Source organism: Erinaceus europaeus, chromosome 15, assembly GCF_950295315.1.
Source record: "Erinaceus europaeus chromosome 15, mEriEur2.1, whole genome shotgun sequence".
Classification (NCBI taxonomy): Eukaryota; Metazoa; Chordata; class Mammalia; order Eulipotyphla; family Erinaceidae; genus Erinaceus; species Erinaceus europaeus.
In genome coordinates, this window is record NC_080176.1 from 10,618,644 (window position 1) to 10,633,296 (window position 14,653).

At 46.0% G+C, this 14,653-nt stretch overlaps 2 protein-coding genes across 7 annotated transcripts in view; one reads left to right on the top strand and one right to left on the bottom strand.

Annotated features, from left to right (window-relative positions):
* METTL9 (methyltransferase 9, His-X-His N1(pi)-histidine) overlaps window positions 1–14,653 on the bottom strand; it is a 51,675-nt gene that overhangs the window by 4,904 nt on the left and 32,118 nt on the right. The gene's annotated exons all lie outside the window — the stretch shown is intronic.
* On the top strand, window positions 388–12,778 carry IGSF6 (immunoglobulin superfamily member 6). Of its 2 annotated transcripts, none has more exons than XM_060172828.1 (6): window positions 388–501; window positions 3,823–4,164; window positions 5,708–5,814; window positions 6,704–6,751; window positions 7,401–7,481; window positions 11,799–12,778. In XM_060172828.1, exons 1-6 carry the CDS (start codon window positions 435–437, stop codon window positions 11,802–11,804), a joined length of 651 nt encoding a protein of 216 aa, XP_060028811.1. In that variant the 5' UTR covers window positions 388–434; the 3' UTR covers window positions 11,805–12,778. The 2 variants fall into 2 exon arrangements, with proteins under 2 accessions (XP_060028811.1, XP_007516635.1); XM_007516573.3 differs by lacking the exon at window positions 11,799–12,778 and adding an exon at window positions 8,892–9,360.

The window sequence follows — 14,653 nt, forward strand, 5'->3', positions numbered from 1 at the left end:
TTCAGAAGATCCATGGAAACTGTAGTATGTGGGCTGGGCAGGAGTAGACAGCATAATGGTTATGCAATGAGACTCTCCTGCCTGAGGCTCCAAAGTCCCAGGTTCAGTTCTCCCCACTGCCCCCTACCACCACCTTAAGCCAGGGCTGAGCAGTGCTCTGGTATAAAAAATAAATGAATAAATAAATAAATAGAGGGAAGGAAGGAAGGAGTAGCAGTGTAGCATGTTAGCGTTTAGAAAAGTGCTCAAGGCTAAAACTCCTAACTCAAAATGGTGAAACTGGGTCACAATCTTTACACAATTTCAAAACATCGTCAATTAAGCTTCCTTTATAAGACTTCCTCTCTTCAGTGCTTCCTTTGTGAAAAGAGAAAAAAAAAAAAAAAAAGGAGAAGAAAGAAGTCAAAGCTTTCAAAACGCTCACTCCCCAAGAAATGGATCCCGTGAAGCGAGGCAAGATCCCTCTGTGTCTGAAAATCACTCCGATTCTATTTTGTGTTGGTAAGTGGGGTTTCTTCCTTCCAACTTTCCTTACCTACCACATTTACAGTTGAAGTCCTACAGATGAACTTCTAGATGTGTCTATGGCGGTGTCTGTTTTTCTCCAGGGAAGTAACTGAGGGAAACTTGCCTCTTAGCCTTGAAAATTCCCTTTGCCTCTGTGCCGTTCACACAAGGGCTACAAAAATATCCTCGGGACCCTGTGCACTTATTGATCACCGAGTTCCTTCTCTGTACAAAGCAGGCGCTAGACAGTACCTGCTGGTTAGTTTGTGAGGAACATTGTCTGGATTTCTGGAAATTAAAACTTACTTATAGGCTAGCAAAATCGTTCACTAGGATAACATGTTGGCTTGCCAGGCACAAGGCTCAGGTTTGAGCAGGGAACCCCCAGCACCACAGTGAAGGCAGCTTCCATGTCACTCTCTCTGCCTCTCGGTCTGAAAGTCAGTTTTGAGTAGTGAAGCCCCAGTGACTAATAATAATGATGATGATGATAATACTTATAGAAACAAAACTCTGGGACTCCTACTACAGAGACTAGTCACGTTATATCTGTTTTTAAAATCTGCCTGTACCATTTTCTCCTCAGCGAAACAGAAAGTGTTTCCTACACCGTAGCTCTAATAAGCCAAATGACCTCAGATATGCACAAGACGTTTGAGTCATAGGGCAGGAGAATGCCCAAAGCCCCCCCCCCCCCATCTATAAAGAAAACTATCAAAATGTCAGTGGTGATTCTTTTAAGGTGAAAAGGTTTAAAATGAATGATTTCTTGCTTCTACTCTCAGTAATTCTTTTTCTCATTTTAATCAGTGTTGTTTTAAAGAATCAACAAATGTACAGACAGAATATCTGGAATCTGCCCTGAACTAAGGTGGGAGAGATAAAGCAGGTAGTGGGACAGATGAGTGGGTCTCCTGACTGAGCTGAAGACGCGCAGTGCTACACACACATTTAAGTCTCCATACTGGTTTTCTTAAGTGTCAAAAACCAAACTTTCTAGAGGTTGAGATGTGGCTCACCCAACAGAATACACACTGTGCCATGTGTGAGGACCTGGGTTCGAGCCCTCCCCAGCCCCACCAGCCACTGCTTTGTGAGCAGTGAAACAGTGCCGTGTGTTCTCTCTCCTCGGTCTCACTCCTCTCTGGAAGGAAAAACAGAACAGTCCACTGGGGGCAGTGGAATCGTGCAGACGAGAAGCCCCAGAGCGAGGACCCTGGTGGGGGTTAGTTTTTCTTGTTCTAGTCACCAGGACTTCACCCCCCTGTGCTGACTTTGTCAGATAAAGAGACAGAAACAAAGATGGGGAGGGTGGCACCACAACACTGAAGCAACCCCCACCCCCCACGCTGTGGGGGCAGGGCTCAAACCTGGGTCCCCTGCATGGCGCACCCATCCAGATGAACCGGCCCCTAACTTGTGTTTAAAGACAGCAAAGTGGTCTGTTTCCAGAGGCACAAAACTTGTGTTTCCAGAACATCCTATAGCATCTGAGAGTTGTTGAAGAGAACATTTTTACAGGCGTTGGTTGTGGTGTGATGTGTTTTCCAAACTTCTCTGTTTTGCTCTGTTTTGCTTCTGCTGTTGCTTAACTGGCGTGGGGGTGGGAACAGTAACTTCCTCAGGCATTGAGGCTCATAGGAAACCGCTACCAACCTCACGCAAGTAACAATAAGTGGAGAGCTGAAACCTCTAAGTTACCAGGACTTATATTTTACCCTGGAACATGAGTGTCCTAGGACAGAGTTAAAAGGCAGCTTAGTTTCCCTTTTTGAAAATTCTACTTGACAAAGGACAAGAGAGAGAGAGAGAGAGAGAGAGAGAGACTGTTGGTTGACACTGCTCATTTCGGCAGGCTGATTCCACTTAAAACTCCCAGCATAAAACAACAAGGGCAACAAAAGGGAAAATAAATAAATATTAAAAAAAAAAAAAAAAAACCTTCCAGCATCTAGTGGAAGTGTTTCTCTGTATCTGGGCAGGCAGGAGGCATGAGGGGTGCACTCGGGCAGCAGACTCAAAGCCTGCTGCACCCCAGCTGATGCTCCTTCCCACCTGGTCTGCACCGCCGATCCCAGCTCAGCTCAGGCTGCACAGACACTGATGAAAACACAGCAGGTAGAGGTCTGCTTCGCATGCTTCCATGTGTTGGGTAAGAACCTATATGGAAAACAGCGATTGAAAAAAGCCTGCCTTGCAACTTAAGCAGCAGACCACTTGGTCACACTCATTCCAATGATTTGGAAGCACACAGTCAGGCAGGAGTCAGACCAAAACCATGCCCCACATTCCGATGTGTCCCGGCCGATATGATTTTACAGTCTCCTTTGTAAACAGTCCCCATCAGTAAACACCTAGCTGCTCTCCAGGTTCATGTCCCTGTGGGACGAGCAGGCCAAGGTGGGGCCTCAGCTTCTGTAACTTGGGAAGTGGCACAGAGTGGAGTCAACAGCTGGGCTGGCTGCCTACTCCCAGCTCAGCCAGCGGCAGAGACAGTGACCTTTTAGTCCCCTGCACGCAGCACGTGACTGTCCCTTATGCTTCGAGAGTCTCCAACTTCCCACTAACCCACAAGGTGCAGAGATGGGTTGCCATTATGTGGAGACTCCGAGCTAGAAGCCCACAGAGGATGCAGGCGGGGTTCTGTGCTCTTTATCAGAATGTGTGTCCGTAAGATCAGAGTCACAGCAGGCTACGGAAGCAGCTAACAAGCGGCTGGTGTGGGTGCGTGTGCTTGGCGGGAGCCTGGCTGCACATCTGGCCTCTGCCGGGTAACCGGAGCGGTGGGCCGAGCCGCGCTGCATCCCCAGGTGCACATCCTTCTCAATGTCCCCAGAGATGCCCCTGGACTCACCCACAGAGGAGCAGTTGTGAACTGCAGAGAATTCCCAGCAGGCCCCATCCCGTGTGGTACAAGAAATAAAAATAAATAACTCCCCATGCTCCCGTGCACACAGGCAGTGCCGCTCACAAGGGCCTGGGACAGCCACTGTGAACACAACACCTCCAAGAGCTAGGGGGAGAGACGGGGAAATGGGCTCAAGAGGTTGGCTAAAGGAATCTTATAAGGACCTAGGGTGTACATGAGTACCCCCAAAACTTCTGAACGCAGACCTGGGCCCACCTCTGCCTCCCTTGGGCTGCCTCTACTGGCAGGTCAAGGCCAGGAAATGCCGGGCCTCAGAAAAAATGAGGAGACGCGTGTTTGTAGAGGCTGGGCGTGCTGGGAGGAGTCAGGCAGGCTGGGCTCCCTCCCCAAACACGTCAGCAAAGCAGAAGCACAAAGCTAACCACGGCTGCCGGCCTCCCCCACAGGTGCTGCGGGCATGTGCTCGGTCTCTGTCTCTCAGCCACGTTACCTCGAAGTGGACTACACTCATGAGGCTGTCACCCTAAGGTGCTCCTTCTCCCAGTCAGGGTGCCCACAAGAGCGCCCCACCAGCCTGTGGTTCCGATATGGCACTCACCAGCCTGAGCAACTAGGCGACCAGGAGAGGTTCAAAGTGACAGAAGACCTGGAACAAAACCAAGTTTCCCTGACGGTCAGCAAGGTGAATTTCAGTGACAGCGCCATCTACATCTGCGGAATAGCCTTCCCCAGCTCAAGCGACCCGAGAGCTAAGCAAACTGGAGGAGGGACGGAGCTGGTGGTAAGAGGTCTGTTGAGTTTTATTCCGGGGTTCATTGCGTCTTGACCAGCACGGTATTACATATATGCAGAGGTCCTGGAAAATTTGCTGTCTGAATATCCTAGCCAGGGAGGGCAGCGTCTAAGTCTGAATTGGAGAACCATCTCCCAGCCCCCTAGACACAGAACCAGGGTTATGTCTGATACCATATTCTTGGTCTACATCCAGACTTGACTAGCAAAGGACCAGCCAGGGCTCCCTTCGTGGAAACTGGTGAGAGTCAGAATTTAGTTCACCCAGTAGAGGACAGGCCTTGCCACGTGCTGGGCCCTGGACGCAAATCCTACAACACATGGAAGCATCACGGATGGTATCAGGGAAGTGCTGTGGACGGTCGAGTGATTCTGAGGCGTCCTTCCTCCTCCTCCTCTTGCTACTTTCTCTCTCTCTCTCTCTCTCTTAGTGATGAAAACACTGGTGTAAGGAGGTCACCTAGCAGTGGTACTGTACATTCTGAAGGTCCTTTGTTCATCCCCCAGCAATGACAAAGAAAAAGGGTTTTAAAGAATAAACTCAAAATGTATCGAGAAGCCACTAAGAGACACTGCCCCTGCCCATTCCTCATGGACACAAGCGAACAGGAAGGGAGTGGTGTGACCCCAGCTTCTGGAGATTTGCCAAGACCCACAGGATTTCCTCACTCAAGTGATGATACCCATCTAAGTCTTATAAATGTAGGAATCAAGACATTTCAGAGAGAAAAAGAATTCAGATGGCTCTGAGAATGGCAGTGACTCCCATCTGGGCTAGGGGTATGGACCAACCTGCCAAAGCCTTTGTCCAGCAAAGAAGCAATTATAGAAACCAGAACTCCCACCTTCTGCACCCCATAAAGAATTCTGGTCCATACTCGCAAAGAGATAAAGAATAGGAAAACCTCCTATGGAGAGGATGGAAACAGAACTCTGGTGGTGAAACTATACAGAACTATATCCCTATTATCTTACAATCTTATAGATCATTAATAATTTTTTCTTTTTTTACTTTTTGCTTCCAAGGTTAAGGCTCAGTGCCAGCACGACAAATCCACTACTCCTGGCAACCATTCTTTCCCATTTTATTGGATAGGACAGAGAAAAATTGAAGAGGGGGCGATAAAAGAGGAAGAGAGACAGAGAGATACCTGTAGACCTGCTTCACCACTTGTGAAGCTTCCTCCCTGCAGGTGGGGGGAGGGTTTCGAACCCAGATCCTTGCATTTCGTACTATGTGTGCTTAACCAATTAAAAAAAAAAAAAAAAAAAGGTGGTCCTTAGCATTATGCCAAGTAACTGCATGTTTAGTTTCTAAAATATACACTATTTTAATATAATGCACTTAGATGACTGGCGAACTGGTTGTAACTACTGACATATAATATGGAGCAATGTCTTTGGAATCAATGAACAGCCAAGCAGAGCAAGTGCACATCTCCCTCTGAATATGTGGCTTCAGCTGTAACTCAAACGTGTGGAGGCAATAATGGGTTCCGACAGTGACCACAGCTCTTTCTGTTTTTGTGATTGACAAAGAAACTAAGATCCTCAGCAAGGAAGTACAGAGGCTCCTGGTGGCTCTTCTGACACTGCTCTCCATCTACATGACTGGTGTGGCCGCGACTTTCATAGTCCTCTTCAAAGTAAGTCCTCTTTCCTCACCTTGGCTGTCCCCAGAGCCCTGAGTAGGAAGGATCATAAGGAAAACGTTTCCATCCCTCTACTTGTGAGCCTGGGAAAGCACTCACCTCATTAAAACTCTGGCTTTGCATCTGCAGGGAACACCACCTGCAGGAGGCTGCAGAAGGAAGCGCAAGGCTTCAACACTGAGATCACTAGCTTGAGCACACAAGTCACAGGGTTTCTTTGAAACCCAATATCCTTCTTTATAACTGTCTCGTGTGCTTTCTAATACGTCAAAGAGGAAAGCTACTTCAGTTACCTACAAAAGGATAGTCTCTCAGAGCAAAAGGGGGTTATCAGCAAAGAGACTAGAAACTGTCTTTGCAAAGCAAAGTATTTGCAAAGCACCTCAGGAGTGATGTGAAGATTTTTAAACTCTTACTGTGTATCGCTTATTTGTAAAATCAGTTTAATCTTCTTTAGGCAGGAACGATCTGCTACAATTGTTTTTGGTGCATTAAGAGGTCTCACAAGGGGACTGGGCAGTAGCACAGCAGGTTAAGCGCACATGGCTTGAAGCACAAGAACCGGCACAAGGATGCCAGTTAGAGCCCCCGGTTCCCCACCTGCAGGGGAGTCACTTCACAGGTGGTGAAGCAGGTCTGCGGCTGTCTTTCTTTTCCCCTCTCTGTCTTCTTGTCCTCTCTCAATTTCTCTCTGTCCTATCCAACAATAACAATAGCAGTAACAGCAACAATAACAACAACAACAATAAACAAGGGCAACAAAAGGGAGAAAAAAAGCCTCCAGGAGTAGTGGATTCGTAGTGTAGGCAGGAGCCTCAACAGTAACCTTGAAGGCAAAAAAAAAAAAAAAAGTCTCACAAACCTTTCCTCTTCTTCCTGACAGTCAAAACCTAACACTGCAAGAAAGAAAGAAACAGAAGATTCACAAAAGGTACAGATATATGCCTGCAAATTATCCCTTTAAACTAAGAGAGTCTGGCAGTAGTGCAGCGGGTTAAGCGCAGGTGGCGCAAAGCACAAGGACCGGCGGAAGGATCCCGGTTCCGGCCCCTGGCTCCCCACCTGCAGGGGAGTCGCTTCACAAGTGGGAAAGCAGGTGTGCAGGCGTCTGTCTTCCCCTCCTCTCTCCATTTCTCTCTGTCCTATACAACAACAACATCAGTAACAATAATAACTACAACAATAATAAAAAGACCAACAAGGGCAGCAAAAGGGAAAGTAAATATTTTTTTTAAATCCCTTTAAGCTGTGACTGGTTATAATTATTTCACATCCTAAATATTTTAAAAGCAGGAAGAGAGCACCACTGCCATGGTAACTGTCAACTATATGTATCGTTCCCTGGTGCCCGGTAATTGGATGATAGCCATTTATAGTAATTTGTGACTTAAATTTCACAGTTCTCGTCCATGAATTGTACTTACATATATTCAAAGTGTGAAGGAGCTAAGCTCAGGTGCACAGTGCTTGTGAAGATGATTTGTGAGATTAATGGCAGGAATGTAAGAAGAGGCTCTGTGGGTGTAATAATCATCACTTCCAGTCCCCAGAAAGGTATTTTTTCTCATTTGTGTTTATAGAAGAAGAGCGCTCGGCGCATTTTTCAGGAAATTGCTCAAGAACTATACAGTAAGAGACACGTGCAAACAAGCCAACAGTCGGTAAGTATAATGTATCAAGAAGGCAAAATGCAGAGATAAAAGCACATTTGCCTAAAAATACTAAGAAGTCAACAAGCTGTCAAAAAAAAAATCTATTTTTCTGTCAGAGGAATCAGACCTTTTCCAACTCTGTCACAAAATGCTTTTTTTGTTTGTTTGTTTCCTTTTTTATCTAGCACCCATTTTGACAAACACATAAGCTATTTAATAAGTCTAAGCAGAGACAGGCGGACGTCTTATTGATATGAAATCTTCGGAAGCACACCAGGCCTATGGCACCAGAGTGTCCCCCTGTGCTGCGGGGGCTGGCGGGGCTTGATCCTGGGTTGAGTGCATGGCAAAGTCTTTCTTCTCGGCGCTTTATACACAGGCTTGCTGGGGCTGGCTGGTGGCACACTTGGTTGAGGGCACATGTCACCATGAGTAAGCACCTGGGTTCAAGCCCCAGCCCCCACCTGTGGGAGGGGAGCAGTGCTGCAGGTGTCTCTCCATCTCCCTCTCTATTTCCCCCTCCCCTCTCAAGTTCTGTCTATCTCCAATAAATAAATCAATAAAGATAACATTAAAAATAAATAAGTAGGCTTGTCACAGGAGATGCAGCTTATGAGCAGGCAGAACTCAGATTCCACATACCATCATCAGACTGCTCAGATTTCAATGAAAAGGCATACAAGGCTCAGGGATCCGGGTTTGAGGCCCTGCTTCCCACCTGCAGGGGGAAGTTTCATGAGCGGTGAAGCAGGTTTGGAGGTGTCTCTCTGTCTCTCCCCCTCTCTATGCCCCTCCTCAATTTCTCTCTATCCTAGCAAAGAAAAAAAGAAAAAGAAAAAAAAAGGCCTCTGGGAGTGATGGATTTGTAGTGCCCCCACCAAGCCCCAGTGATATTCCTGGTGGGAGGGGGAAAAAATGAACAAGAAAAAAGGTATACAAATTAAACTTACACACTAGCAAAGGCAGTCTGCTCGTAAATAACAGCTAAGAGACCAGCTGCAACAGATCTCTGCTAGGTGCTTTTCTGAATCCAACTTTTCAAGATTTTCGTGCAGAAGAGAATGTTGTCTAAACAGTCCCTTCGTCATTCAATGCGTACACAGATAGGCTCTATACAAAGTGATTGGGTTACAGCCTAAGAGGCCAACGACCACATGACTACACATGCCTGCTCACACGCTTGTTCTTTCTGTGACCGGGGGATCTTCCTCAGCAGAGCCCAAGGCAAATGTCCGCGAGGCAGGGCTCTGAGGGGGGAATCTGAACGAGAACACCGAACGGAAGTTCACACATCTTGCTTTAAATACAGGGAAAACAGTGACCCGCCCTGAGCTTACTGGAAGGCGCTTGGCCTAGCAGATGAGGTTTGCTTGCCATGGTCATGTAACTGTCAACATGTCTTGTCATTTACCACTACAGGAGAAAGACAGCACGTACGAAAACAGAGTAGTGCTTCCCAACTATGAAAGACCCTCAGAATGCTTTAAGTTTTAACGCAGCTCCAGATGATACGGCAGTGAGCACGGACATACACCCGCTAGGGTTTAAAGGAAATGGAAATGACAGCTGGCCAGAAGCAAGAATGCCAGAATATGAGAAAACTAACTGACAATAATTACCAGAATGCCCAGAACTCAACAAAACATGACTGAAAAATACGTTCTTGGTTTTCTAGAAGTCTAGTCACTGGGGCCTGGCCATGGTGCACCTGGCTGAGCACATGTGTTACATACAGAATGCAAGGACCTGGGTTCAAGCCCCTGGTCCCCACTTGCAGGGGTGACACTTCAAGTGCAGTGAAGCAGTGTTGCAGGGGTCTCTGTCTCCCCCCTTCCCTTTTGATTTCTGTCTGTTATCCAATAAATAAAAATAACTTTAAAAAGTCAAACCACTTCTATGACATATACGCTCTAAGTTCTTGTCAATCTAAGGGCTGTGTGATGTTTGCCGCCCTGAAGGCTGGAAGTCACACCCCATGTCTCGATGTGAGGGAGAGACTGTCTTTATGATCTGTGGGGGTGGTGTAGCAAGTAGACTAAGGGGAGAGAGAAGACAGGGATTGGGGGTGGGATGGGGGAGGAACTCATGGAGAAAAGAAAAAGTGTTAAAATCTGAGTTAAAGCAAGTCATCCTGACAGCGTTGGGGCGGGGGGGCAATAGCAGAGGGTGCATTCAACTGCCAAGGTGGGCAAGACGATTAGCAGCCGCTACCAACAGAAGTGAAAACAGAACACACAGAAACAATGAGTAAGGGTATGACGGCTGAAATACAGAAAACCCAAAGCAACGGTAAGGTCAGAGAACACCTCAGAACAAATAAGCCACAACTGTCTCTAGATGTCAATGTTGGAGCAAGTAGCAATCAGCACCGGGGAAACGTGGCAAAGCAGGGCCTTTGCATGAGCTTCACTCAGCGGACAGTGCCAGCTGACGGGCTATGTACACCGAGCATGCCTATGGATCTCATCACCATCTTACTAAAATGATTAACATAACAAAGTGTTCATTGACATAACCAGTAGGGGATTTTATATATATATATAGTAGCCAGAAGCTACTATGTACCAAACATGAATTTAACCTATTGCTCTTTCATAAAACTGGCACTAAATGACATGCCTTGTTTTTTTTTGTTTTTGTTTTTGTTTTTCAGTTTTAAAACCCAGACAGAGCAGCTGAGATAGCTGGAGCCTGAGTCCCCAGGGGTTTGATCCCTGGTACCACACAGCCAAGAGATGCTATAGTGTCGTTCTCTCTCTCTCTCTCTTTTTTTTTATTCCTCTCATAAAAGCTAAATAAGGGGGCCAGGTGGTGGCGCACCAGGTTGAGCATACGCATTACAGTGCACAAGGACCCAGGTTCAAGCCCCTGGTCCCCACCTGCAGAGGGAAAACTTTAAAGTGGTGAAGCAGGGCTGCAGGTGTCTCTCTGTCTCTCTCCCTCTCTATCTCCCCTTTCTTGATTTCTGACTATTTATATTAAATAAATAAAGATAATGAAAAGTGTTTTTAAAAAAGCTAAATAAAATAAATTTGAAAAAGGAGGTCGAGCGGTAGCGCAGCGGGTTAAGCGCATGTGGCGCAAAGCACAAGGACCAGCATAAGGATCCTGGTTCGAGCCCCGGCTCCCCACCTGCAGGGGAGTCGCTTCACAAGCGGTGAAGCAGGTTTGCAGGTGTCTATCTTTCTCTCCCCCTCTGTCTTCCCCTCTTCTCTCCATTTCTCTCTGTCCTATCCAACAACAACATCAACAACAACAATAATAATAACCACAACAACGATAAAACAAGGGCAACAAAAGGGGAGAGGAAAAAGCCCCCAGGAGCAGTGGATTCATGCTGCAGGCACCGAGCCCAGCAACAACCCTGAAGCATAAAAATATTTTTCAGAGCCCTTTGAAACATTTTTATTTATTTTTTAATTTTTTCCCTTTTGTTGCCTTTGTTGTTTATCGTCATTGTTGTTATTGCTGTCATTGTTGTTGGATAGGATAGGACAGAGAGAAAATGGAGAGAGGAGAGGAAGATAGAGAGGGGGAGAGAAAGAGAGACACCTGCAGACCTGCTTCACTGCCTGTGAGAGAACTAACTCCCTGCAGGTGGGGAGCCGGGGGCTCAAACCGGAATTCTGATGCCGGTCCGTGTGCTTTCCGCCATGTGCACTTAACCCGCTATGCTACCGCCCGGCTCCCCTTTTGAAATATTTTGCACTGGTGGCTTGCATTAGTGGATTCTCACCTTGCTAGTCACAAATGCCCGAGAAAATAAACAGAAGGGAGCACATAAACTCTGTGTACACGTGTGTGCGCAGACACTGTACAGCGCGCTGTCTGCAGCACAGGCACGTACATGTGTGTGCCACGTGTATACACAGGTGCACTGTAAACACAAACACAGAACGTGAACAAGTGCTGTGAGAAGTAACATGAAGGGGCCGGGTGGTGGCGCACCTGGTTGAGGGCACATGTTACAATGCGCTCGGACCTGGGTTCAAGTCCCCAGTCCTCACCTGCAAGGGGAAAGCTTCACGAGTGATAAAGCAGAGCTGCAGGTGTCTCTCCGGCTCTCCCCTCTCCATTTCTGACTGTCTCTATCCAATAAGTAAATAAAGATAATAAAAAAAAAAAATTTAAGAAGTAATATAAAAAGAAAGGCATTTTCTTCTTGTATCCCAAAGCAAACTGTCTTGCACACTTCCTGGGGTACACACCCCGCCCCCACTTGGAGACCAGTGACATGGATCAAATACGGAAACTTCTATACCAGAGACGTGATGGATTCGATCGTTTACTTTTCTCAGAGTCTTTTTTTTTTTTTTTTAATTCCAGAGTTGAAGATACTATTCTTTGCACAGTTAACAAGGAGAAGAAACTGGAGTTTGATTCCCAAGGAGTCTTCCCTATGTGAGGCCTGATTTTCCCAAAGAAGTTACGTTCTCTCCAGCCATGACATCATCTCCCCGGACAATAACTTGGATCTACCTGCATATCAGATTTCAGGCTCAGGGGGAAAAAAAAAAAAAACCTAGTATAGCCACAGGCCCTTTAGAATATAACTAAAATATGCCGACTAGCTATCTACAAAATGGAGACCCCCTCCAACTCTTCATCTGCACTATTCCAGCCTTTAAGTTCATGACTGATCAACAATTTGTTTGGCTTTGTATGTTAACTCTCTTTTCAGCCCCCAGGTTCCAGATGCTAGCAGGATGCTGACCAGGCTTCCCTGGACAGACAACCTCACCAATGTGTCCTGGAGCTCTGCTTCCCCAGAGCCCCACCCTACTAGGGAAAGAGAGAGACAGGCTGGGAGTATGGATCAAACTGTCAACGCCCATGTTCAGCAGGGAAGCAATTACAGAAGCCAGACCTTCCACCTTCTGCATCCCACAATGACCCTGGGTCCATACTCCCAGAGGGCTAAAGAATAGGAAAGCTCTCAGGGGAGGGGATGGGATACGGAGTTCTGGTGGTGGGAATTGTGTGGAGTTGTACCCCTCTTATCCTATGGTTTTGTCAATGTTTCCTTTTTATAAATAAAAAATTTTAAAAAAAAGAAGTTACATTCTCTCAGGTCACGTTAGTCAAGACACATAAACTTATATGAATGTACAATACTCATTCTTTTATTTCTCAATCTATCCAACTTACTGGGTGTCGTCCCTCCACCCAACCCCAGTCCCTTTCTGCTCTTAAATGATGCTGGTTCAGCCTGTCCACCCCCAAACCTACTCTGCTCACACCGCTGCATTTCCTGTTCCCTCTGCCTGGCAAGATGTTTCACAGATAGAAATGCAGCTCAGATGAGCTCCTAAATGAGACTTTTTTTTTTTGCCTCCAGGGTTATTGCTGGGGCTCAGTGCCTGCACTACAAATCCACTGCTCCTGGATGCTATTTTCCCCCTTTTGTTGCCCTTGTTGTTTATTGTTGCTGTTGTTATTATTATTGTTGGATAAGACAGAGAAACTGAGAGAGGAGGGGAAGACAGAGAAGGGAAGAGAAAGATAGACACCTGCACACCTGCTTCACCACCTGTGATGCGACACCCCTACAGGTGAGGAGCGGGGGCTCGGCTGGAACCTGGATCCTTATGCCGGTCCTTGCGCTTCGCGCCACCGCCCACTGAGACCTTTCTTAACTCCCCCAAGGGTTAATACAGCTCCTCTTCTCCAAACAAGTACTTTCTCATGTTTCTTAGCAGACTACCCTGCCACTGTCTGTTTATTCCTCTTCTGGACAGCTCTGCAAGTGTTTTAAGACTAAGAGCGGGAGTCGGGCTGTAGTGCAGCAGGCTAAGCGCAGGTGGCGCAAAGCACAAGGACCGGCATAAGGATCCTGGTTCGAACCCCGGCTCCCCACCTGCAGGGGAGTCGCTTCACAGGCGGTGAAGCAGGTCTTCAGGTGTCTATCTTTCTCTCCTCTTCTCTGTCTTCCCCTCCTCTCTCCATTTCTCTCTGTCCTATCCAACAACGACAACAACAATAATAACTACAACAATAAAACAACAAGGGCAATAAAAGGGAATAAATAAATTAAATAAATAAATTAAATTAAATAAAATAAAAAAGACTAAGAGCACATTTCTCATTTATCTTAGTGCTTCCACTGCCTGGCACTGCTGGGTACTGAGGAGGGTCTTAAATACCTTTCTAGGATTGCAAGTGAACACTGTTTCTATAGGAAGAAGAAAAAAAATTTTTTTTTCAGTATTTGAAGTATATGAATCAATACTTCATGATCTGGACATCAACTATCATCTTGCTCCTACGGAATCCCTCATAGTATTAATTTTCCTCTTATCTAAACATTGACAATCTTCACTGGCAGGGATACTCCATGTTGGGGGTGTGTGTGTGTGTGTGTGTGTGTGTGTGTGTGTGTGTGTGTGTGTGTGTGTACTGAAACAACTCAAAGAGAAAAACCCCAGTCTCTAGACAGGAACACTTAAACTACACATTATTAGTGTTAACAGAACCTTTAAAATAAGTCATTTCAGTCTTTTTACTATATGATTTGAGAGAACCTAAAGCCCCTGAATAGGCACATCCTTAATTGTAAAATCAACTCCATAAAATGACAGAGAATGCAGACTTAGAGACAAAGATGACAAATGAAGATTCACAGGTAGATCTAAAAGGCGCTGGGAAATGTTGCAAATGGAACAATTATGACCAAAACCAATAAAGCTGCAACTTTTTAAAAAGTAACTGAATGGAATGAAATTAAGTTAACATTTACCAGATGCCAATATTTGAGATGGAGACGCTTGGAAAATCTATATATTGTATTATTTTTATACACACACATAAATCCTGATGATGGGTATTGGTCCCATTCTTACAGCTGAGACACTAACTTGACTGAGAGACACAGGGTGTAAGGCCTTCTTTAGACTCCACACAAAACCCAGATTCCAGAAGACAGAAGCTTGCTTTCTACTCTTTTCTACTGCCAGATACTTGTACATTTCTATTTAGACTGATGGAAGTTTTAAGACTAAACATGTCTTATTTAACCAGAACAATTTTCCCGAAACAAACTGGGAAACTTGTCAAAGGTAATACAACCTCTGGAAAAAGTCATATGCCTGGCTGGTTTCACAGAACTCAACCAAACTTCAAAGAATAGCAACAACAGATAACCACACTGCTATCGAGACTGTTCTAGGGCATGGGAGGAAAAA

What these genes read in the sequence shown, in the direction of transcription:
- IGSF6 (XM_007516573.3), top strand. Translation starts at nt 435, where the DNA reads ATGGATCCCGTGAAGCGAGGCAAGATCCCTCTGTGTCTGAAAATCACT. An exon ending in GACGGAGCTGGTGGTAAGAG is followed by an intron (nt 4,165 to 5,707) that starts GTCTGTTGAGTT and finishes TGATTGACAAAG; the next exon opens with AAACTAAGATCCTCAGCAAG. An exon ending in CTTTCATAGTCCTCTTCAAA is followed by an intron (nt 5,815 to 6,703) that starts GTAAGTCCTCTT and finishes TCTTCCTGACAG; the next exon opens with TCAAAACCTAACACTGCAAG.